At 36.3% G+C, this 23531-nt stretch overlaps 1 protein-coding gene across 2 annotated transcripts; it reads left to right on the forward strand.

Annotated features, from left to right (window-relative positions):
- Window positions 1-9721: 9721 nt before the first annotated feature.
- Window positions 9722-19882, forward strand: LOC136818369 (uncharacterized). 2 transcript variants are annotated; one of them, XM_067074703.1, is made up of 8 exons: window positions 9722-9825; window positions 9998-10076; window positions 10447-10546; window positions 15773-15942; window positions 16439-17738; window positions 17972-18096; window positions 18312-18431; window positions 18965-19882. In XM_067074703.1, exons 1-8 carry the CDS (start codon window positions 9803-9805, stop codon window positions 19664-19666), a joined length of 2619 nt encoding a protein of 872 aa, XP_066930804.1. In that variant the 5' UTR covers window positions 9722-9802; the 3' UTR covers window positions 19667-19882. The 2 variants fall into 2 exon arrangements, with proteins under 2 accessions (XP_066930804.1, XP_066930805.1); XM_067074704.1 differs by having other exon boundaries at window positions 17975-18096.
- The last annotated feature ends 3649 nt before the right edge of the window (window positions 19883-23531 follow it).

A 23531-nucleotide genomic window follows, 5' to 3' on the forward strand; every position in this document is an offset into this window, starting at 1 on the left:
GTGTTAAATGTTGAAAAAATTTTACTACCTGGGTAGTTAAAACTGGTAAAATTAGCAAATTTTAGCTATTTTTTGTAATTCTTTTAATTTTCTGGATGACTTTTCTGAAAAAATCTGAAAATTTTTATAATTTGAAAAATTTTTCTGTTGGAAAGTTGTTTGCTGCAAACAAAAAATTCTCGAAATTTTCTGTCAATATAAAAAGACTTTAATTCTAAGGGAAAAACATTAATTTTTGCACTACGTGAAAAATGTGTCACAGAAATAATCATCTTTTAGCTTTTTTTGCAAAATCAGTCCGAAAAGCAACCAAAAAATAGGTGGTCTCCATGACAAATTGTCCCAAAAGCTTTTTACTACCAGGGTAGTAAAATACCTCTTCCAAGAGTCTGGGTGGTGGTATGTAAAAATTCGTAAAAATCCTTTTACTACTCATATATGTCTGAGATTTTACTACCGACCCCCCCCCCCTGTTTTTCATGGAGACACTAGAAACATTAAATCCAATACCCCTCAGATCTTTCAAAAAAGATAATGGGTTCACTGATAAAGATAAGCAAAATATAGCAAATGCTTTCTGTGGAAGACGAAAATCATTTTCCAGCCTAACGAATCCAAAGATAATAGACATAAATGTTACAGCAATCATTGGTTCAAAACAACTCAATTTCATCTTAGAGAATATAACAATATAAGATAATATTTCTACCGTTTTTCTTCCAATCTTACCAAACATGTAGTAGAAGATCCGATCTTACTTTCAGAGGTCACAGGAGTTCTAAATGGCCTAAAACCAAATAAAGCTCAAAATGACAATGGAATTAAAAAAAAGCTTCTCTATATAATCAAAGAACAAATATCTCATGGGTTGACTTCTCTCTTTAACAGCTGGTTGAATGATTCCATCTTTCCCAGCCAGTTAAAAATAACCGAGATCTAGATGATTCCAATCAGGAATCAGCAATCAGGCTTCAGGAAACAGAGATCAACTGTTGATAATCTTTTTCAATTAGTTAATGATTTTCAAGAGGCAAAAATTAGTGGCATAAGGATGCATGCTGTCTTTGTGGATTTTGAGAAGGCTTTTGATAAAGTTAATCAAAGTCTACTTCTGTACAAACTAAATTATCTACTAGGCATTCCTAAATTCATTCTTCATATCTTCCATAGTTACTTGTTAGACAGAAAAGGCTATATACAATGTTCGTTTGCATAGGGTAAAAACGTGAAATGTAAAATTGCTTTTAGCAGAATTTATTTGAAAAATGACCCTACAAGATTTGACTCTATCTTTTTATTCCATGAAGCAATTACTTTCAAATGAAAAATATCTTGACAATGAATGGGTAAGCTTCCTAGAAAACCAAACATCAATGTTTTTTCCAAGCACCCAAATGCCCCCGTTAGACGGTGGCATAAAACTCAAGTCAAATTGAGTTCATTGATAAATGCTATAAATTCATTCAATTTTAACCGTTTTAAAGTGCTAGTTAAGACAAAAATATGCTCGGCTTTCTGAACCCCCCACCAGGGCTAGCCACAGGGGGGCTCAAGGCGCCCCCAGCCTCTGATATCGCGGCTTACGCCTTTGTTAAAAACTCAATTTGAAAGTACAAACGGAGGCATTGCTTGGTGCTTGGAAAAATCCCTGAACATGAATAGCTTTTACCAAAAAATAGCACTTTAGGATCAGAAACAGTCAGAAACCAGCTTTTTCCAATTTTCATCAAGTTACAGGAATTTGTTTCTATTTTGTTTTGATCTGAAATTTTCAGGAGAGGTGGCCAACATAGTTCCCTTGCTCATGTCAAGACGGCGTGGGAGGAGGGTAACAGAATTAAAGTTTAATTATAAGTAAATCTTAAATATCACCCTAATAAGTGCCTTTTTTGCCTATATATCTTTTAAATAAATAGTCCCAGCCTTATGCTGCCTTCAGTAAACCTTCCTATACCTTTTGTCCTTCAGAAAAACCAAAACCCAATCTAAATTGTTGCTTTCAGTTCCTGTATCAATTAGTATGACCCCCTGTCAGTCTATGCTTAAACTCCTATATCAAGATTACGGAACTTGGAGTGCGAGCCGATTTTACTTTCATTTTCAGTGGTTTCACTTTTAATTTCAAGCCAACATCTTAGCAACGAGGTGCTTGCCCATAACTACATGGGTTTGTGCAAAAAAACAAACATAGAAAGTTTTCCAAGTCCCCTATTTCAATTGAACCAATAAAAAATGAAACTTTTCCAGGTTTCACTTTTTTGCACAAATTCTTCAAAATATTTAAGATTTAAAGTTCTTCTTTTATTCAATGATTTTTTACGGCACTTTGTTGACAATCTGACTCTCGCATCAAATTCTTGCTTTCTTCAGTAAATTGAAGATAAGAAAAACCCTAAGCCTTAGGATCACGAATTGAAACAAATATATATGAAAGATGGGATTTTACAGCTGCCCGTTGTGCAAGGCACTGAGGCGCCGAAGGTGCCAAAAAGAAGAGCTGTCAGTCAGGGCCTACACAACCAAACCTTCTGTCTTGCGTTTACCCTTTCCTTCCCAACAACTTTCGTTTTTGCTTATGTAGGTTTTAAGATCCACAAGTAATGAACCTCTTATAGCTTTATTTGAATAAATCTGTTTAAAAACCTTTTGTCAGGTTTCATTCCGTACGTTTTTTATCCATGTGGTGAACCGGTTTCCCCGATTTCCCGATAATTAAAAATTGGAACTTTCCCGTGGGCGCAATTGGGCGTACCGCCATCGCGAAATATTTTTCGTGAAAATTTACCGTATTCTAACGCTAATATAATCTAGATAGGAAACAAATATTCAATTTGACTCTTTTTGCTCGTATTTCTAAATTTTACGATAAAAAGAACTATTTACAAATTATTTTCTTTAATGGGCGTTGAATCGATATTGACATATTTAATGATGTCATAATCAATGCTGTGCATATTTTGTCAGCGCCGTGCATATTATGTCAACATCCTTTTCATTGGATAAATACCACTAAAATATACAAGAAAAGTAAACATAAATTTATCGCCCGCGAGCACGGCTTAGCTAAGCGCACCTCTCTTATTCATTATCTAAGAATTGGAGTGGGCAAAGATTACCGCGCGGGCTGATAGCGGGCAAAGGTTATTTGAAGATATTTTCAGTTATAATCCAAGGTAGAACAAACTAAACATAGAAAGGGGGTATTTTTTAGTGCTCTATACGATGATCTTTATTTTTTTTTAATTCTATGTTTAGATTTTTCTACCCAGCCCTGTTGCTATGTACGCGAACCCTATTGCTAAGACCTTTGCTTGAAATTGAAAGTGAAACCAAAATAATTTAGCGCAAACTGCCGTTTGCGTAATATCGTTTAAGTGAAATGAGGTCCTGAACCTGACTGATCAGTGGAGGCTAAAATGCATAGCTCTCAAATGAAAGACCTGGCTGGTCATTAAAATACAACTACGCAGCTCCGCTTGCAGCTCTACTCTACCATTTTTGTTTGATTTAATTTTGTATTTTAATGACCAGCCTGGTCTTTCATTTGAGGGCTATTATGCATGTTAGCCTTCACTGATGCAAGTTACCCAATCTTACTAATCTGTAATACTTATTCTATTTTCAGTCAGGGTCAATATAATATATACAAACACAAATAAACCACCAATGGTCATATTATTCTTACGGTAGTTAAGAGAAAGAAATCTCCTACTTAAGATACTTTCTCTTAAATAAAGTATATCTCTTATTTAGGGTATAATCCTCGACTGAAGTTAAGAACTTTTGGCAACGTTCCTCTATGCGGCTGCAATGGGCTATTCCAAATAAAATTTACACAGGGGTATTGACGAACTTTTTCAACTAACCCCCTTGGAAATTTTCAATAACAAGTTATTGAAAATTTTTATAAAGTAAAATTTTGTGAAAAAGGGGCTGGAAAACAATTATTGATGTCAATTTATGAAGAGAGAACCCCCTGGAAACCTTTAATAACCCCCTTGGAAAATCTGAAAAAGGAACAAATACCCCCTGGAAAATCAAGGCTCAGACCCCCCTGGAAAAGTTTGTCAATACCCCTGTATGGTTTAAAAATGGAATAGCCCAATAAAAAGAAATCATATTAAGTCATAAACCAGACGTAATTAATCGAACAGTTCGATTACCGAACTAATCGAACTTTGTCGAACTTAATCGAACGACAAAAGCTCGATTAAATTCTTTAATCGAACTTTTCAAAAGTTGCTAAAATTGTGAGTATTCGATTAAGTTCGACAAAACATATTAAGTTCGACAAAGTTCGACAACGAGAAATGTTCGACAAAAAACTCCGTTCGATAAAGTTCGACAACAAGAAAGGTTTGACAAATTCGACAAAAAACTCCGTTCGATAAAGTTTGACAACAAAAAATGACCTCCTTTGGGTACTACCGTGGACGGTCCCTGGGGGTCCCGGCCGAGATCCAAGGGGTTCAATTGGTGCCTACTGGTCAGGGGGATGTGAGGGTACACGTCTGCACCGTTGGGGGTCCTTCAAAGTTCCTCAAAGTGTTGTCAAAAGCTGGCAAAAATTACGAAAAATGACCTCCTTTGGGTACCAGCCCCTTCGGACCGCTTTGGATACCCTCTGCCTTGCTTTCCCTCAAAGCCAGCACCCTCCATCAGTCATCCGAAGCCTATAAAAGGCTTGGAAAGGTGGAAAGGCTTGAAAATTGGTCAAAATTGGAAAAAATGGGTACCACTGCGGACGGCCCCTGGGGGTCCCGGCCGGTGTGCCGGGGGGTCAGATCGGTGCTCACTGGCAGTTAGTCACACTAGGAAATTAAGCTTTCAGAAAAAACAACATCAGTCATCTACAGGATACATTTCAACAACAAGGATGAGAGTTACCTGAATCAAGTTTGCAAGACAATATTAATTAAAACTTGAAAGTTGGAAACAAAATAAACCGTGCAACAGCCAAAATCAACCAACCAAAATTTGTCATTCAATTCCCGAGACAGCGCTTCGATTTTTAAGGCCTTGTTTATACGCTAAAGTAAAAACAATTCCGCACATGTAAATGGGTCATTGCTGAGGTCCGGCAAAATTTCCGGGAGATAGCCTATCCGGCGGTGCGCGGATCTAGGTGGGTTCCGCCTCCCCCGTACATCTTTTTCTTGGGAAGTTGTTCTTCAAATTAGTTTTCAAGGTTGGCTTGGCTCAAATTTTTTCATCTATGGCTCAAATTTTAGGCAATTTCTCAAAGTTTTTGAAAATGTTAATTTCATTAAAAAGCACCGGGTTATTTTTTCACGAACCCCTTTAGAAGTTTTGCGGCGCATTTTTTTGCTTGAGAGTCAAGTAAACGATATAGCGCTTTCGCAGCATTAATCATTGATACGCATTTTGGTGGGACGCTAGTGTGACTAACTGACTGGTCAGGGGGGTGTGAGAGTACACGCCTGCACCGTTGGGGGCCCTTCAAAGTTCCTCAAAGTGCCGTCAAAAGCCGGCGAAAATTGCCAAAAACGACCTCCTCAATTGAGAATGTTACACCCCTTTCTCACCAGCAAAATTCCCCCGTGGGACCGATTGAGGCCTCTGCATCCCTCCACAGCCCCCCGTATCCCTTCGGACCCCTTCAGATACCCTCAACCTTGCTCTCCCTCAATGCCAGCACCCTCCATCAGTGCTCCGAAGCCTTTAAAAGGCTCGGAAAGGCTTGAAAATTGGCAAAAATCGGTCAAAATTTGAAAAAATGACTTCTTTCGGGTACCACCGTGGAACGCCTTTGGGGTCCCGGCAGGGATTTCCGGGAGTTCGATTGGTGCCAACTGGTTAGGGGGATGTAAAGGTACTCTCCTGAACCGGTTGGGGTGCTTCAAAGTTCCTCAAAGTGTCGTCAAAAGCCAGCAAACATTGGAAAATTGGCGAAAATTGGGAAAAATGACCTCATCATTTGGGTACCACCGTGGACGGCCCCTGGGTGTCCCGGCCGGGGTTCCGGGAGGTTTGATCGGTGCCCACTGGGCAGGGGGGATGTGAGGGTACACGCCTGCGCCAGCGGGGGCGCTTCAAAGTTAGCAACTCCAGAAGATTTTTCGAATTTCAATTTTTTTTTCAAAATCTATCCTATCTTGTAGAGCTTTGAAAAAGAAAGAAAATAAACCAGCTGCGCTGGAAGCTCCGGCTTAAGAGATTAAAAGATGTGAAAGATGAGTTTGCTGAGTTAGTTGTGTTAGAACGTTGCCCACAAACTAGTAATCAGAACAGATCAGAAAGCAAAGTAATAATTCTATTGCAGAGCGAGTATGAGAAATAATCTTAACGAATAAATAAACCAGCTGGAAGTTTAGCTCTTCTAAGTGATTACACATGTACTTTCTTGCCTCAAGAACGTACCCCACCCCCGCCCACTCATCTTCCACTAAAAAATTGGAGCTAAAGGAGATAAACATTTAGAAGTCAATATTTCCAAGTTCTTATAAATTTTTTTTTTTTAAACTTGCGAAGCTATGATGCGTCGTTGATTTGATTGTCCGGCTAAAATTTTGGGGAGAAAAATAGCCTAAATTAGCTTTTAGCTAGGTAAGCGTTATTTTTTCTGTTGGGATAATCCTTGGTGGAGGAGAGTAGGATAATCCAAATAAAATGGTACAATAGTGTGTATGTAATAAATAGTGGTATATTTGGAAAAAACCTGTTTCGGGTTTGAAAAATCTTCAAAAGGAACGGTTGCCCCAACCAATGAAATTACGACAAAGTCCAAAAAATATCATTTTCAGTTATAACACTGTGAAAATTTCTCCGATCTTGTTAAAATTTACACAGGAATGTGTTTTAGATCCTTTACTGAATTCTCATAGTGATATAATTTTAAAAAAAATATGTGTCGGGTTTGAAAAATCAAAAGGAACGGTCGCCAGCCGCGATGAAATTACGACAAGTCCAAAAACGATCATTTTCAGCCATAACACTGTGAAAATTTCTCCAATTTGTCAAATTACACAGGAATTGTGTTTTAGTATCCTTTACTGAATTCTCATAGTGATATGTTTGTAAAAAATCTGTGTCGGGTTTGAAAAATCAAAAGGAACGGTCGCCAGCCGCGATGAAATTACGACAGAGTCCAAATACGATCATTTTCAGCCATAACCTGTTCAAATTTCTCCAATCTTGTTCAAATTCACACAGGAATTGTGTTTTAGTATCCTTTACTGATTCTCATAGTGATATGTTTGTAAAAAATCTGTGTCGGGTTTGAAAATCAAAGGAACGGTCGCCAGCCGCGATGAAATTACGACAAAGTCCAAAAACGATCATTTTCAGCCATAACACTGTGAAAATTTCTCCAATCTTGTTCAAATTTACACAGGAATTGTGTTTTAGCATTCTCTATAGAATTCTCATAGTGTTATGTTTGTAAAAAATCTGTGTCGGGTTTGAAAAATCAAAAGGAACGGGTCGCCAGTCAACAAATGATGAAAACACAAAAACAGGATCATTTTACATCATTTTCAGCCATACACATAACACCACAAAAACTACTCAGATCGTTTTCAAATTTGCACTGTAATTTTGTAATTTTAGTATTTTCTTTTGAATTCCAATGGCTGTGTGTTTGGAAGTTTCATTGTCAAGTTAGAGTTTTATGATTTTCAGTGTCTAGAACTAAGAGAAGTTAGCCATATGCAAGATTTAAGCACTCGATCAGCTGACGATTCATGGCCAAAATTTCTCCAAAGTCTTTCCACATTGTTAGAGAACCAGTATACATCAAACTTTTCATAAATCATGTCCAAAACATCATGAATAATGATGAAAATGATCAATTTTTCACTGAGATTTGCCCATTCGCTACACAGTCAGCTAGCCCACTTTCGGCAGCCATCTTTTTCTAAATACTTTCGGCCAATCAAATCACAATATTATCAGAATCCAGATAATCCGTTTTTATTAAATCGGAATAGATCATCGGATTAGATAAACAAAAAAAAATGTCTTGACCCTTCTTGTCGGAAGAGAGAATTAAAGGCTCCTAGGCCGGAGCAATGAGGGGTCATAGGCCTCCAGAGGATTAGTGGTTGTAAAGATATTCAAATTTTAGTGTCAAAAATTTGACTAAAAATGTCAAAAAAAAGGTTAGGAAAATAGCTTGGAAAAATTCGAAAAATGTGTCAAAAAAGAAAAAAAAGAAATTTTCCAGTCATGCTTCTTAAATTGTGCATATCTCTTTTTCTAGTGTAGCTAGAGACCTCAAATTTGGAGGGAGAATTCTTTGATGGTGTTAAAATACATTATATAAAAAAATATTTTGTAAAATGTTTAGTATATTTATCAAAATAACGAAAGATATATCTTTTTTTGAAAAAGAAGACATTGAATTGTTTTATTTTTGTTTTTGAAGAAAATAGCTTGGAAAAAGGTTGAAATGAGTCAAAAAAAGGTGGTGGGACCCCATTTTCAAGGGCCGCTGGAAATGGAGGAAACAAAAACTCATGAGTAAAAGATAAGTTTTTCTGAAAGGAGAAACCCCAAATGAAAAGAAAATCCATTTCGGCAGAAATAAAAACTTTTTTTTGGGACATTCCCATGCTAAAGAAGCAAAAAAGTTAAAAAAACTACTGAAAATGAAAGAACTAGAATTAGCGATTGTGATTTTTTGAATTCCTCCTCACCCTTTTTCTGATAAACATACAAAGTTTCAGCCTCCAAATACATTTTCCTCCGTTTCCAGACGCATTTGTTCTTCGATAGTTGCTAATTTTTTTTGTCCCGTCGGCAAACAATTTTCAAAATGTTGCAAAACGTTCGGCATTTTACCAATTTGCCGTCTAGCCCGTGTCCACAGTGTTATATACCGCTGGAAAGCTAAGATCACGGGCTTTCATTTAGTAAAAACCGGAACGCTTTAGCATACATAAAAATAAAGTTCCAAGGGTTCAAAGTTCACGGAAAAATGAAACATTTAGTTTGACGTCAACGAAAGTTGCATGACTTCTGGAGTCGCTATCAAAGTTCCTCAAAGGCCGGCAAAAAGTGCAATCGAATTATGCGCAAGTGGAGCGGCCTTCAGTTGCTCGGGTTTTCTCAAATTTTTGTTCGATTAAACTTGACAAAGTTCGATTAGTTCGATTAAGTTTGAATAATGTAATTGAACTAATCGAACTGTCGAGGTCTCTTTAAAAAAAGTTCGATTAAGTTCGATTTCAGTAATCGAACTCAATCGAACTTTGTATTTTGAGAAATTTGTGAGTATTCGATTAAAGTTCGACAACCGAACTTAGTCGAACATTAATTGGCAAACAAAGTTTGATTAAGTTCGACAAAGTTTGATTAAAAGTACCGTTCGACTGGTTCGATTAATTACGTCTGGCATAAAGAAATGCAAATGGCGTTTGAAGATTTTCTTGAAATATACTAACTCTTTACCAAATCATCCAGTTAGATTATAGTTATAAGAGAATTCCAGGCCAGGAATTCTCTTATAACTATGGTTAGATGTTAGACAAGACACGACCAAAGACAAAACCAAGACAGCTCTCTGGACCCTCTCTGGACTCTTGAAAAACCACGTTGAACTGCGTTGAACAAAATTTTGAGTTGGAAAAATGTTCCACTACTTCGGTACCATTTTGGGTTATTTGCGGCAAGTTTTCGAATCTTTTGTTTACATCATGATAGGTTCAACGTTCAACTTTGAGCAAGTCAGTGAATAATAGAAACTCGATCCAGTCTTTGCAAGTTTTCCTCGCTAGTTTTTTTTCGAACTACCGCTGGTGGCGTGAAGGGACGAGCGAAAACCCTTCAAAAACTAGAAAGAATGGACAAATTACAAGGAAAAAGGTAAGTTATTCTTCAGATATGATATTCTCAGAGAGGTTTTTAACATTATTGAAACATTTTATAACTGTTTTAATGTATTTTTGATGAATTTGGGACAGCATTTCGCACTCGACGGAATTTCGCCTACCCGGATCAAATCGCGAGTTCATTTTTCTTGTTCTTCATACTTTAGAAAGAATCTGTTGAATTTAGTTGATCGTTTACACGTAGAAAAGACTGTGGCATCAAACTTGGAAGAAAAATCAGAAGAGGTAAGGTATTTTTTAGCGAGGAACAATATTTTGAAAGTGCCGCTCGGGTGCTTCCGCAGCTTTACGCGGATTTGCGTTCCCGCGTGTGATAAAGAAGCGATCAGAAAAGATTCTTTTTCCTTAGCTCTAACAGTTTCAATCTTCTTCGAAAATGTTGTTTCAAGCTATTTTGGGGGATCTGAGAATTTTTCTTCATTTTTCAAAACGTTTTTTAACATTTTTTTGATGAAATTTTTCCTGCTAGTCCGGGCATGAATGTCGTGTCCGCATTTGTTGTTAGCCACGAACGAAAAAAAAGCGCGGGGCGGTCTTTTGTTTACATTTTTCTACTTTCACTTTCTCAGAACTTTCCATACTTTCACTTTCTCAGAACTTGCTGGAGGAATTTATGAACCCTTTTCTTTTGTCAAACAAGAAGAATGAGGTCTATGAGGTTGATCCAAACATAAACTTGAAAGTTAGAAAGCAAGGTATAGTATTGTTTATTTGAATATAATTCCCAACTCCACCTCTGACTCCAGCATCAAAACAATGATTATAGAACCTTCCAGCTACGTTTCCAGCTCTTCCAGAAAAAATCCGTTCATGGGGGCGGGGTGGAGGATATATTATTTTTTTCATGAATTACCCCTGGACATTTTGATTTTTAACCCCCTGGACACGGGTTATACCCCTGGAAAAACATCAAATCAACCCCGTGGACACAAAAAATTACCCCTGGACATTGGAATTTACCCCCTGGACATTATTGGATTTACCCCCTCCCCTGGACATTGCAATTTTTTGGCATTTCTTCAATACCCCTGGACAATTCATCCTCCACCCCCCATGAACGGAATTTTTCTGGAAGAGCCCAATACATGTGTGTTTACCAGTGCGTCACAAACAGCCATATAAACAAAACTCAACATTCTCACAAAAGTTGTCTTTTTGATTTCCCAAACATTCGTCTAAAGCGTTCACTTCCACAATAATTTATGTAATTGCAATTTTGGTCAGTCCACAGTCGTCTTCAACATATACACGTGTTTTTATTTACGTGACCGAAGTGCCTACTAAAACAATCTGGGGGTAAGTGGCGAAGCAACACAACAGATTATTCGTAAAGTAAAGAAATATCTTTTGGCATTGACAATCAAATATAATATATTATATTATATTTCCTTAATTCAAAAATCAAAAATTCATTTGCGAAAAAAAAAATAATAATAATGAATTAATATTACATACTAAGACACCCCCGTCTTTTACTCTCGTTTAATTTTCGATCTCGGAACGTGCAAAACGACCGTCCGCCTAATATCCACCCAATCAGCTTAAATTCACTTTAATTGTCCTCTGACTTTCAAAAAATAGTATTTAAAAATTATGAATTCATAATTATTACAAAAAACAAAAAGTTTGATACTTCAAGAGAAATATTCAATAAATTCCTAGTTTCAATTTTCAGTGGGCGTTTTTCTAGGGCTTCGTTTATCGCGCAATTTTTGCGTCACACAAACTTTCTCGGCTGCTCGTAATAATTATGCATTGCCAAATTTGGTTCTCCATTGTCAAGTCAGGATCGATGGTGACGTCACCTAGGCATAAAGAAGAAAGGATTTTGTCAGTTTTATGCATATATTAATTTGCGAGATATTCTATTCGCCACGCGAGCGCACTTTTCGTAGACTAGTCGGAATACTTTCTTTTACTCGCGGGATTGATGGTAACTTTTCATCTTCGTTATTTTTTAAATGAAGCCAGAAGACCGCACAGTACCGTATGGTCCGTGCGGACAAAGTGCCCACGAAAGCGGACGATGGTGCGGTCCCCGCCGTTTGTTTATATTTCTTTCGGTTGCCGTAAGAATTTCAGCCTCGAGTTCAAACAAGCAAAACAATAAAAACAAAATATCCGCACCATGACCGCACTGAATACCGCACTCATTCTTATGGTGCTCTTTAGTGACCGATCAAGTGCGTTTGAATGGAATTTCTAGGAAAGATTTTTGGATAATTTCTGGTAGATGCAAAGGTATCATTTTACCGCACAGTAATCTTTTCGCCGCTTTTTTGCCGCACATTTTATCGATCAGGCTTCGGCATAAGAAAGAAGAAGGCGTGTGATCATCGCACGCCTACATAGTAATTTTTAGTAATTTAGGCGTGCGAATCATGGCACGCCTCATTTTCTCTAGACGTGCGATCGCGTGCGATCGTTTTTTTCTTTAAACATCATTAATGATGAGGCACAAACTTTTGAACAATTTTTCTTTTGATCTTTCTTTTATTTACATAAAAACTAGACAACAGGAAAGAAGAAAGTGTATATTCAATCTTCATATTTGAAAAACAAAAACAGAAACCAAAAGAGCACTGAATAATCGAGAAGGAGAATACTTTACTTTAGGAAAACAAATGAGAAGAAGAATCATGCAGCAAAAGTAACTTTTAAGAAGAGCTAGTTTATTGTCATAAACCAACGACCTCATAAACATAGCATGCGAGAGGGAAGGAAAAAGATTTGAGAGAGGAAAAATCATACAGCAAAAGTGATTTTTGTAAAAGGTTTTAGAGAGACGAAAAATCGTGCAGCAAAAGTTATTTTTGAGAAAGGCTTGTTTATTGAAGACCAAAGCATAGTATGAGAGAAAGAGGAGAGAGAAGATGTGTATCCGTAAGAGTAACTTTTTTATAAGAAATTTTGTATACATATAGCAGTTTGAAAGAGTAAAGGAAAGTTTATCTTTCATCTATTTGGTTCTTATGATTAAAGTAGAAAATTATATTTGATCTTCTTTCAACAAGCAGAAAAAATATTTCTAGAATAAATTTTTGCATGTGCGATTGATCGCACGCCTCGCTAGGTTTTCAAGATTTATGGCGTGTGATAAATTGCACGCCTAAAAGGCTTTTAGGCGTGTGCGGAGGCGTGCGCGTGCGATCGCACGCCTAATATGCCGAAGCCTGATCGATCTGTCCGCACCAAGACCGGTCTCATTTTTAATGTACTCCAAATCGCTTGGGGGGTCACATTTTTTCATGGATCCTACTAGAAGTTTTGCGGCGCATTTTTTTGCTTGCGAGTCAAGTAAACTATATAGCGCTTTCGCAGCATTAATCTTTCATACGCATTTCGGCGGGATGCTAGTGTGACTAACTGGCAGTATAGCTCTATCTCTTCATATAAGATTTACAGGAAACGCATATTTGGACTTTGTACCTAATTCTGCACACTTAAAAGCTAAAACACTGCAAAAAGCAGGACAAAAATCAGTTTTTTGAAGTTTGCAAAAAAAACGCCGCTTAGAAAATCTTTCAAATTCAGTATGTCAATAGGGCAGTAAAAAATACAACTTTTGTATTTTTCCTTTTTTTGCAAAAGTTCCAGAAATTAAAATAAAGGGATAATGATAATTGAATACTATCCACTGACGATCCGCAGCACTATCTCTTCACTTACTCTTTGCTTGAGAAAGTGATTGACAGATTAAAGTTTGTCATGCGTGTCGGGAGCTCGCTGACGTTCTGCAGCTTTGGCTTTTTTTAAACTCGGCTCAATCCTCAAGCCACGTAAAATGGCAGAACTTAGCTGCAGCAGATCATTTCGATGGAATTTGTTGACGGAAAATCCTCTGTTTGATTGTAAAATGATGACAGTGCCATTGTTAATTTGGTTAGATCTGACAAATTGATGTTTTTGAGTGTACTTTATAGTTTTGGTTTCTAATGAAGAATTGTATTCAGGTTTTCATGTTAGTAGATGCTGTTTTAGAGCTTTAAAGCTAACCTGTCTGCTAATCTATACACAATCATTAATCAGGATTCCAAGGGAGGGTCTATTGCCTATATACCTTTTGCTAGATGTGGTCTGGAAGCCTTTTGTTTCTTTCTATTGTTGAGAGATTGAACTTACGTTGAAAAACTATTTTGTTTTGCTCACTTTTTGCCATCAACTGCTCAAACTTGAGACAGTTGGTCGAAACATGGGATTGTTGATATCTGGACTGTATTTTTACCTACTGTTAAATCACTTTGACAACAAATTTGTTTTGATACTTCCACCAAGTTTATCAACCACACTTCTTCTGTCATTCATATATCACAAAAATAGATATGTCTAGAAAAGCTGCCTCTGATAAAAGTAATTAACCATTAACATCATATTTTAATGTCTTGCGTTCTCAAGAGGCTTTTATATAACAGGCTGTGCGATGAGATGAATATATGTCAGCAAGAGCCTGGTTTCTATGATTTAGTTGATGTAAGTGGAGAAAAGTGCTATGAGCGGACTTGAATCAAATGACTTTGGAGGTTCGGTGAAATGGTGGCCTGATCCCATGTTTTGTCAGATAGTCCCAAGTTAGAGCAGTTGACAGGGATCATGTGATTAATTTTTGAACCAATCCCAAGAGGAGTATTTGGTAACGTGATCAAAAACTGAGCAAATCAATTTATAGTTATTTTTAACAAAGGAAAAAGTTTAAAAAAAGCTACAGCAATAGGCTTCCTGACCAGGGTTTTTTATACGGACTATGATGTTATGTTAAATAATTAAAGACTCCAGCATCAAACAATGATACGAAAAAAATGTTTACACACTTATAGTAATTACACATTAATGTGTCATTGTTTTCAAATTGGAGTTTTTTATTATGCAACATGACGTCACTTCTAGCAAAAGGTCTATCAATTGATTGATTATTCATCGATTGGCTCCAAGATCATCGGTTGATCACAAAACCTGGAATTGCTTTGCATGCCAAGTGCAAAGCTATAATTCAAACCCATTGTTATATTAGGCAAATCTTTAAAAGGTTTGTCTTTCTGAGCAAACATCACAAATGTAAAAAGAAAACCATTGGACATTTGAAATCAATATATTTTAGCTTTATCAAACAGAAAAAATATTAGTATTAGATAGCTATATAAAGATGTTTTAAGTGTTTTTACGAGGGATTATAAAAAAATATCCGGGTAGCGGCTGGGTGATGTTTAAAAAAATTTTTACCTGGCTGATTTCCTGAAACAAGACTACTTTTTTTTGCAGTCAAGATAAAGAGAAAAAAATCCAGTTTTTATCAACTTTCCAAATTGAAATTAGTGCTTGCTGACACTTTCATCACTCTAATTAGAATCATAATTTATTTCATAACAAAATTCCACGGTAGCTCATTCCAAACACAGATGGGTAGATATAACATTGATATTTAAAGGGGAAGAGTTATCCTCCCAAGGCCGACCAAGGAAAACCTCTTTATTCCAATCAAAACCATTTCTTTAGTCTATTTGGGAAAAATGACGTGTTTGAGTTTTGTATGACAAAATCAGCAGCAAACGATATCATATTTGGTGGCAATGAAAAACTTATGGTATAATCCCCAATCCTGCACTGATCTGAACTTTTGTATAATAAGTCTTTTCAAGGTGTTCACCAGCAGGGAATACCAAACTTTGTCTTTTTCATTTTTTCATAGTCATGAAAGTTATATATGTATTATTATCTGGCTTTCCATGGATTATATAATTGATGTAACTTTATTTGTGTCCCCGTCATGCTAAAGTAAAAAAAACAACTACCCCTTGGTAAGAATCTTTTAACTTTACTTGAAAAAGACAAATAAGCTTAAAAAATTGTTGCTCTGAAAAAACGTGTCTTATTTTCATTTTGTTACACATCTTGTAGCATTTTATGTTTCCACCTTTTTATTTTAGTGTATATGCTAAGACGTACTCGAGCTACTGAAGGTGGATCATTGATTTGTGAATTGTGTAGCCGTTCTTCATATAAACAATATTCAATTGAGGTAGAAGTTTCTGCTGATTCAGCCACTGGTGGTAAACGATCAAACCAATGGAAAAGAGCAAGCACTGAGATAGCTAAGGTAAGCCTTTATTTTTATGAGAGTCAGCTATTCTTTAGTATAACTGTTTTTCTAAGTATTTTCACCATTTTTGTTGCAGTTTTTCTCGTAAATTTGTCTCCTCTAATGTGAGGAAAAACATGAGTATTTTGGATAAAAATTAGGTTTGATGTTAAATTGTGGAAAACGAGGAACGAGAATATTTCTATGAATCTCTTTTGTGAAACAATGTATTAAAGATCCACATATATCAAGTAGAATTAAAAAGGGGCACTGTTTAGATTTAGTCATACACACAATTTCTTTTGGCCCAGCATCTGGCCTTTCATTAGCATGTCTCTTCATGCCCCTTTGGCTTCTTGTTTCTACTAATAGAAGTGGTCTGGCACGTACTTTTTTCGGAACACGCTGTAATCGTTTTGGCCGATAAGGTATATATAGGTTAATCTCTTCTCCAGCATCTTAACTTTTGTATTTTGTTGAATGTATTGTTTTGAGAGTCATTGTTTTTTTATAGGTCTGCCGAAGTTGTTTCTTCGAGCAGAACAAAGATCAATCATCCAGTAAGACTGGATCCAAAACTCGTACGCGTCCACAATTTCACCGTTCTGAATGTGGGATCACTACCGGTCGTGCTTCCAAAGCATGGCATTTTGTACGCCGTGACCTAATCGTAAACAAAACTAAAGCTTTACTCAATAAACGATGCTTTGAAAATGAATTTTCAGACCGCTTCTTGAATGAAGAAACTGAAGTTGAGGAATCTTGCGACTCTGACACAAGTTATGAGAGTGATTCAGGAAGCATTGACGTTCTTCCTTTTCAATTAGCCAACAAAGGTTGGGTGACACCGGGGTCGTTAGTTCAAGTGAAACGCACTGATGCTCGGCAAGTCATAGCGTCTCCCTCACCTTTGCTAACAGAAGAGATTTCAGATGCTTTATTGCAGACTGAGCTTGCAATGACTCGAGATAATTCTCCTCAACCAATCAAATCTCCTGAATCAATCAAATCGCCCAGTGATACTTCGGCAGATGACACGATCCTGAATACACTCGTGGAATCTTTCGAAACACCATTGAGCATCGTAACCGTAGCGGAAGACACTGCAAACCCAGTAAAAACTCAACTAACAAACACTATAATCGAAGATGGACTATTAGATTATTTTACCGATCGACCTGCTCGTGTGCGACGCATCAAACGGAAGCGAAGACGGACCATATCAAGAAGCGGTGTTATTAAGAAGAAAGTGAAGAAAGATACCTCGAAGCAATCAACTTATAACGGACTCTGCAAATTAGTCACCGTGTTGAATCACACGAAAGGAAAGTATGTTGATAATTCAAAAACATCAACTTTATTTGACACTCATGGTCTTGACTGGCGCAACAAGGATCTACCGTCTTATCTGAACATCAACACAAACCAATATGTAGATTCAAAAGGAGGCTACCGACAGAAAAAGAAAAATGTTGATGCTTTTATGACTGATCAAAAAGCAAAGCCAGTCTTAAAGATCAAACGGAAAGTTAAAGCATTTTCTCCGACACCATCTCACATCCCTGAAAACACTGATCAAAATAACGTTATTGAGATTGAATCAGATTCTTCAGACAGTGTCCCGTTAACAACTACTTTGAAAGAAGATGTATCTGATGTTCTACCGCAGATGATAGACCTGAACGATTCTATGCAATCAACTTCTCTTCAATTAAAACATTTGTTAGACGAGAAACCTTCCGTACAAGTTAAGTTAGATGATATCTCAACTCAACTCGCTAGCTCTTTAAAAGAAAAAGAAGCTAAGAAAGCAGGTAAGGTTTAGGCTCAATTTACCTCAATATTCTTTCGAGTCAAAAGTAAAATCCCAAGGTCGCTTGCAAAAGTGCTCGCCAATTTTTTTTTTTCTCGAAAGTTTTCATTTTCCCTAATCTATTTTCTTTCAAATCGCAAAGCATAGAAGCACAATCAAAACTTTCCCTTAATATAAAGGGGACGTAAGTCACACACTTGAATATTTGAACTGAATAATTTTTTTACTCTCTAGCAGTTGCAGCAACACAGAAGAAATTTGCATCGGTACAGTACGATTGTGAGATTTGTCAACAAAACTTAGCAAGAAAATCATACAAAAGTTATTCCAAAGAAACTGCACCACTTATTTATCTCAAGGTAAGATACTTCTTCAACCCTCATCATTTTTATGAGAATCATTTTGCATATGTATATAGTAAGTTCCCCAGTTAATGGCTAATCTACAGGCAAAGCAAACAAATCCTCTTAAGTACCCTTTTGGAGGCGGAAACAATTTACTCTAAATCCTCAAGTCGAACCTTAATTCCGATGTCCCTTTTTTGAGACTGACGGTATCTTTATTTGTATTTCAGTTGTTCAAAGGTAACAAAGACAAGCTTCGTATCTGTTCCAACTGCAACCTGAGAAAAATGAACGAGAAATACAACAACGTACAATCGCGCAAACGACCTGCTGGACAGAACGAACAAGAGGTGAGATACAATCCAATCCTTTAAAATGACTTTCATGATAATACTTTAGGCGTACAAACTTTCGCGAGTACGAAAAATCGCGAAATTCACGACATTTACTTTCGCGAATTTAACGGAAAAATATTTTTCGCGAGCATAAACTTTCGCCAATCAAGACGTAAAATTGAGAATTTCCACATGAAAAAATGGCTTAGAGGGACAAATACTTCTTGGATTGGCTTGAAACATTTGTCCTTTGACTTATTAGTCTTTTAGCAGGCTAAAAAGTGCCATAAAAGTTACCTTTTATTCAAAGTTTGAAGTTTTATTCTATTTTGTCAAGAATTTTTTGCGAGCATAAACTTTTGGGAATGGCCCTTCCTAGAAGTTCTAAAGACATTTACTTTCGCGAAAAGGGCCAAAATTCGCGAAAATCGTGAAAGTTTTTGCTCGCGAAAGTTTGTACGTCTAAAGTCATAATATAATTTCCAATCTCCTGCAAATGGTGAACGTTTGACTTCAACTGTAAAAATATTTCTTTTGTATCTTTTCAGTCACCTGCTCCAAAAGTTTCTAAACAAACACCAATATTGGGAAAATCAAGTTCAAGCTCGTCGTCTATGAAAGGGCAGACGAAACAAGCCTCACCACAAGTATTCAAACTCAGTGACGCTGGTGCACAAGACATGAATGTTACTATCGTTAAAAGTCCAGATGCAGAACAGATGAAAAGGATTCAAAACAGTAATGCTAAATATGTCATACTAAAAGCAACACCGACTGCTAATGGCAACATTGTTACCGGTGATTTAGACCAAGTGTTAAGTGAAATCCGTATCCAAGGAAAGAACTATAAGATTGATAAGGATTTCAAATTAAACGAACTTGTAAAAGAGAATGAGAACGCTGGTACTGTGACTGCAAACTCTAAAGATCTTTTAGTGAAGCAACTCCCAAACATTCTCAAACGAACGATAGGCCAACGCAACGGTGGTCCAACAACCTTTAAAATTGTTAACGTCATGCCTCCTGCTATGGTTGCCAACAACACGAACGTGCCCAAAGTACTTCCAAAAACAACAACACAGCAACACATCACATCATCTCTGCCATCTATTTCTCTACAAGTTCAAGAACAGATCCGAACCTCTCTGGCTAATAGTAAGAAACCGGGAACAAATTTAACCGGATTGACCAGCTCGCTTCCAACAACGGACCGTCAACCAATTCAAATGGTTAACCCGCCCCAAAAGTAAACTACCTGCTTATCGGTAAGAAACGGCCAATGCCTATACAACCAATTGTTACACAGATCAAGACAAAAGATTGTTTCCTCAACAAAAACTTCAAGCAAAGGAGATTCTAAAAAATGAAAAATGTTTTTTGTAAAGTATTTAATTATGATTTTAAAGAGTATTTTAATGGTCTTTTATTAAAAAAAGTTTAATATACAGTGTGCCCGGAAAAAAATATCATACTGTATTACTTCTTTCAAACGCCCCCCCCCCCCTCGAATAAACGCCCCTCCCTAAGGCAGAAATTTAATATAAAGCCCCCCCCTCCCTCAAATGAACTCCTCCGCCCTAGGAGGAGCGTTTATTTGTAAGAGAGAGCTGTAAGGAAGAATCATTTGAAGGTAAACTTCGATGATATCTGTTGGTGATTGTATTCTTTCAGTATTCAAACTTGTTTGACCCATTTTAACATGTCTAAAATGACATATTTGAACTGAAAAATTTTAATAAAAAGACAAAAAAGGTTCCCATTCACTTTATTATAGGGGCTTTGGTTAAAAATTACTTAATAAACGCCTCCTTCTTTTAAACGCTCCCCTCGAATAAACGCCCTCCTCAAATCCAAAAAATTTGATATTCGAAGTAATACGGTATTTTAATGAATTTTTATAACCTAATTACTCTATTTCCTATTCAAAATCTAAATTTAATCAGTCTTGGAGGAGTTCTGCTTTTTTCGGAAATATTACATAAATCAAAACTTGATAATTCTACCCAAACTTAAACAATGCCATTTTCCTTCAGTGTTAGAAAATTTTGTCAACCTCTTGTTGATTTTATGATTTTGTGTTCATTTTGTTGATTTTATGATTTTATGTTCATTTTGTTTTGGTTTTTATATTAACTAGAGAGATCACACACTTGTAACCAACGTTGGTCCTTGATCTACAAACTGAATGTCTTTTTTCGTCCATAGGCTGTTTTTGTATATGTCACGAAGGATATTTTTTGGAGATCTATTTTGCCTATCGTAACGAAAGTCTTACTTTCAATATTTTTACGGTATTTTTACCTGCTTTGCTTTGTAAAAAAGTCCAGAAATTTTATGTTGGATTATATTTCACGACTACTATTTATGATGCAAAGATCAGATGTAAATATGTATTCCCGTACTGTAACCGAAAAAAATTCTCGGGTAACTTAATGCACGTCTCAAATTATTCAAAATCTACTTTTCGTTTTCGCCCCTAACTCCAGCCCTTAAACCATAACAAATTATACATTTTTGGAAGCGTATTTGAATATAGAATGTTGGATTTGGTGTTACTTAATTTTTTTCTCAGCATAATTAGAGTTTTTTTAAGAAAACCTAATTATGACGTCATTATTGATGACGTTATAATTTAAAAAAGTTGAATATCTCAAGAACTAATGATCGAAACGTTATGAAATTTGGACCAATGATAAAACTCATCAAGAGGAGGAGAAATGTTTTTTAAAAAATTGAAAATTAGCTGATGTCGGCATTTCATTGCAAAAATTCGAATTTCTGCTGATGTCATCAATTTTGGGAAATACTTAAAACTTTTTTGAATCATCTCAATGTGCTCTATCACTGGTCCAAATTTCATAAAGTTTTGATTTATATTTCTTGAGATATTCAGCTTTTTGTATATATGACATGTTAGCTCATTATTTGATCAATAAATGTACACAGATTTTAAGCTCTCGCATTCTTTTTTACACCCCCTGACAGCTGACAATTAGAGGCTAGGCTAGACTTATACCTTTTCTCTTTTCTATTCCAACAATAAAATGTTGACACATAATACACATTGACAGAAGTAATGCAATATTTTCCTCGGGTGAATTTTTAGTTTTTCTTCTTCTATTTCTTCATGTTCCCCAATCTATGGAGTCTTCATATATAATATATACCACAAGAAAACTCATGAAACCCGCCAACTTAATTTTGAGCTTGGCAAATCCCCGGTGAACAATCATTTTTTTCTCTTTGATCCTTTATACGACCGTGTCTATACCCTGGACAGTCTGGGATAATTTTCTGAGGATAGAAAAAAACTATTTTCCCCCGAACATGTGACTTGTGCGCCACGTTGCACGGCCATCAATCACCTATGTAGAGCAGAACCGTTGTACGCCACGCAGCCAGTGCGGCACATCACATAGTGCCAGCAATACGACATATTTCTCTATCTTTTTACGTACGTCGTGGGAACAACGCACCAAGTCCTGGGGCGTCCGGGGCAATAAGTTTCAAAATGAATGTTAAAATCGCTGGGCATTTATATAAACAAGAAATCCACGAATTGTCCGGGGTATTTATTAGCACGGTCATTCTTTTATTGGTTTCTTTTGTGTTTGTGGATTTCTTGCGTCATCGATGAAGAGCTGAAATTAACATACATAAGATTTGAGTGTTTTGGCTCCACTGTGGTATGAAAATCCTTTGGAGGCACGTGGTGGCAAGGTGGTTTTTTTAGGTTGAAGTTTGAAAACTTCCGGTGTCAACATTAAATTTCTTATACATAACACGTCTTTTGCATCTTTTTCACACCTTGAAACGTCAACGGCTTATAATTAGCAATCAAGTGGAAGAATCTGACTCTCACAGGAAAGTTTTAAGTCTCTTTTGGGAATTGGATGAGTGTTTTCGATAAGAAATGCAATAAAAATGCTTCGAAAAATCATTTAATGAGGGAAGGAGAGTGAACAATAATATCATTATTGCGGACATATCTAGTACACGGGAAATCGGCAAAAACCTGCTACTTGTATATCCAGTATATCAGAAAATCCAACAATGTAAAAAATAATAGATAACCAACTCCTCTAGAGGACTTCTCCCAAGGAAACAACCATTGTTTTCCTATTGAAGAGCACTCCTAAAAAGCTCTGTGCAGTGCGTGTTATGCTTTAGCTTAGATTTTGACACACTTTTGACATCCACGAATTGATAGAAATTTGAATTGTTATTACTGCAAATTTTGGAATTGTTTTCAAAAGATAAGGTACCAATCTTTAGACAAATTGACTACGGATCGGCCTGATACCACTTAATTTCATGGATAATAAACGCTCAAAAATGCTGTTATCTGAAAATATATGTGTGATTTGAAGCGATATCTCACGAATGAAAAGTGCATGAAGGTTGCCTGATACAAAATAAACAGATGAATGTTTATAGAACAATAATATCTAATTAAAAAATTCCTTCTGCGAGGCTGCCTATAGGAAAATACACTTTTTCTAACCCAAATTTTGGAAAAATATACATCACGTGATCGATTCTGTCCAATAGAAGGTTGCAAATGAAGCAAGTTTTTATTTAATTGCACTTTTTACGATGCAAAATGTCATTAATATTTTTACAACCATAACACGGATGTTTTTTGAGAATCAAGGCAAGTTGGTTATCTATTATTTTTACATCGTTGAAATATCCTTTAATAACAATTTTTTATTTAAAAACACTTGAGCAGCCAGCACTGGTCTAAACACGGCCAGCACAGGTCAAACAAAGTACGAGCGACGCGCAAAACATTTTGAAAAAACAGTGACAATTTATTACTGAAACATTTGAAACATGTTAGTATTTTTTTAGTTATGGGGGACACCTGAAGGGTTATTAGGTGTAGGTTGTGTTGTTTTTATTGTTTACCTTTTACACAATGAAACTTTACGAAACTATTCTCCACTTTATTTTCCTTACAAAAAAGTATTTCACTTTCTTTGGTAGCTCAACATGTTAAGCAGATCATCCACCCTGTCCAAATCTCCCTAGATTTTGAAATGGCTATATCTTTGAAATTGAAAAATTGCAAGAAAAAATTCAAGCTGCATTAAGTGGTCAAGTTGTGGTCAA

The sequence above is a fragment of the Clytia hemisphaerica genome, unplaced genomic scaffold (assembly GCF_902728285.1).
Source record: "Clytia hemisphaerica strain Z4C2 unplaced genomic scaffold, Clytia hemisphaerica genome assembly, whole genome shotgun sequence".
NCBI lineage: Eukaryota > Metazoa > Cnidaria > Hydrozoa > Leptothecata > Clytiidae > Clytia > Clytia hemisphaerica.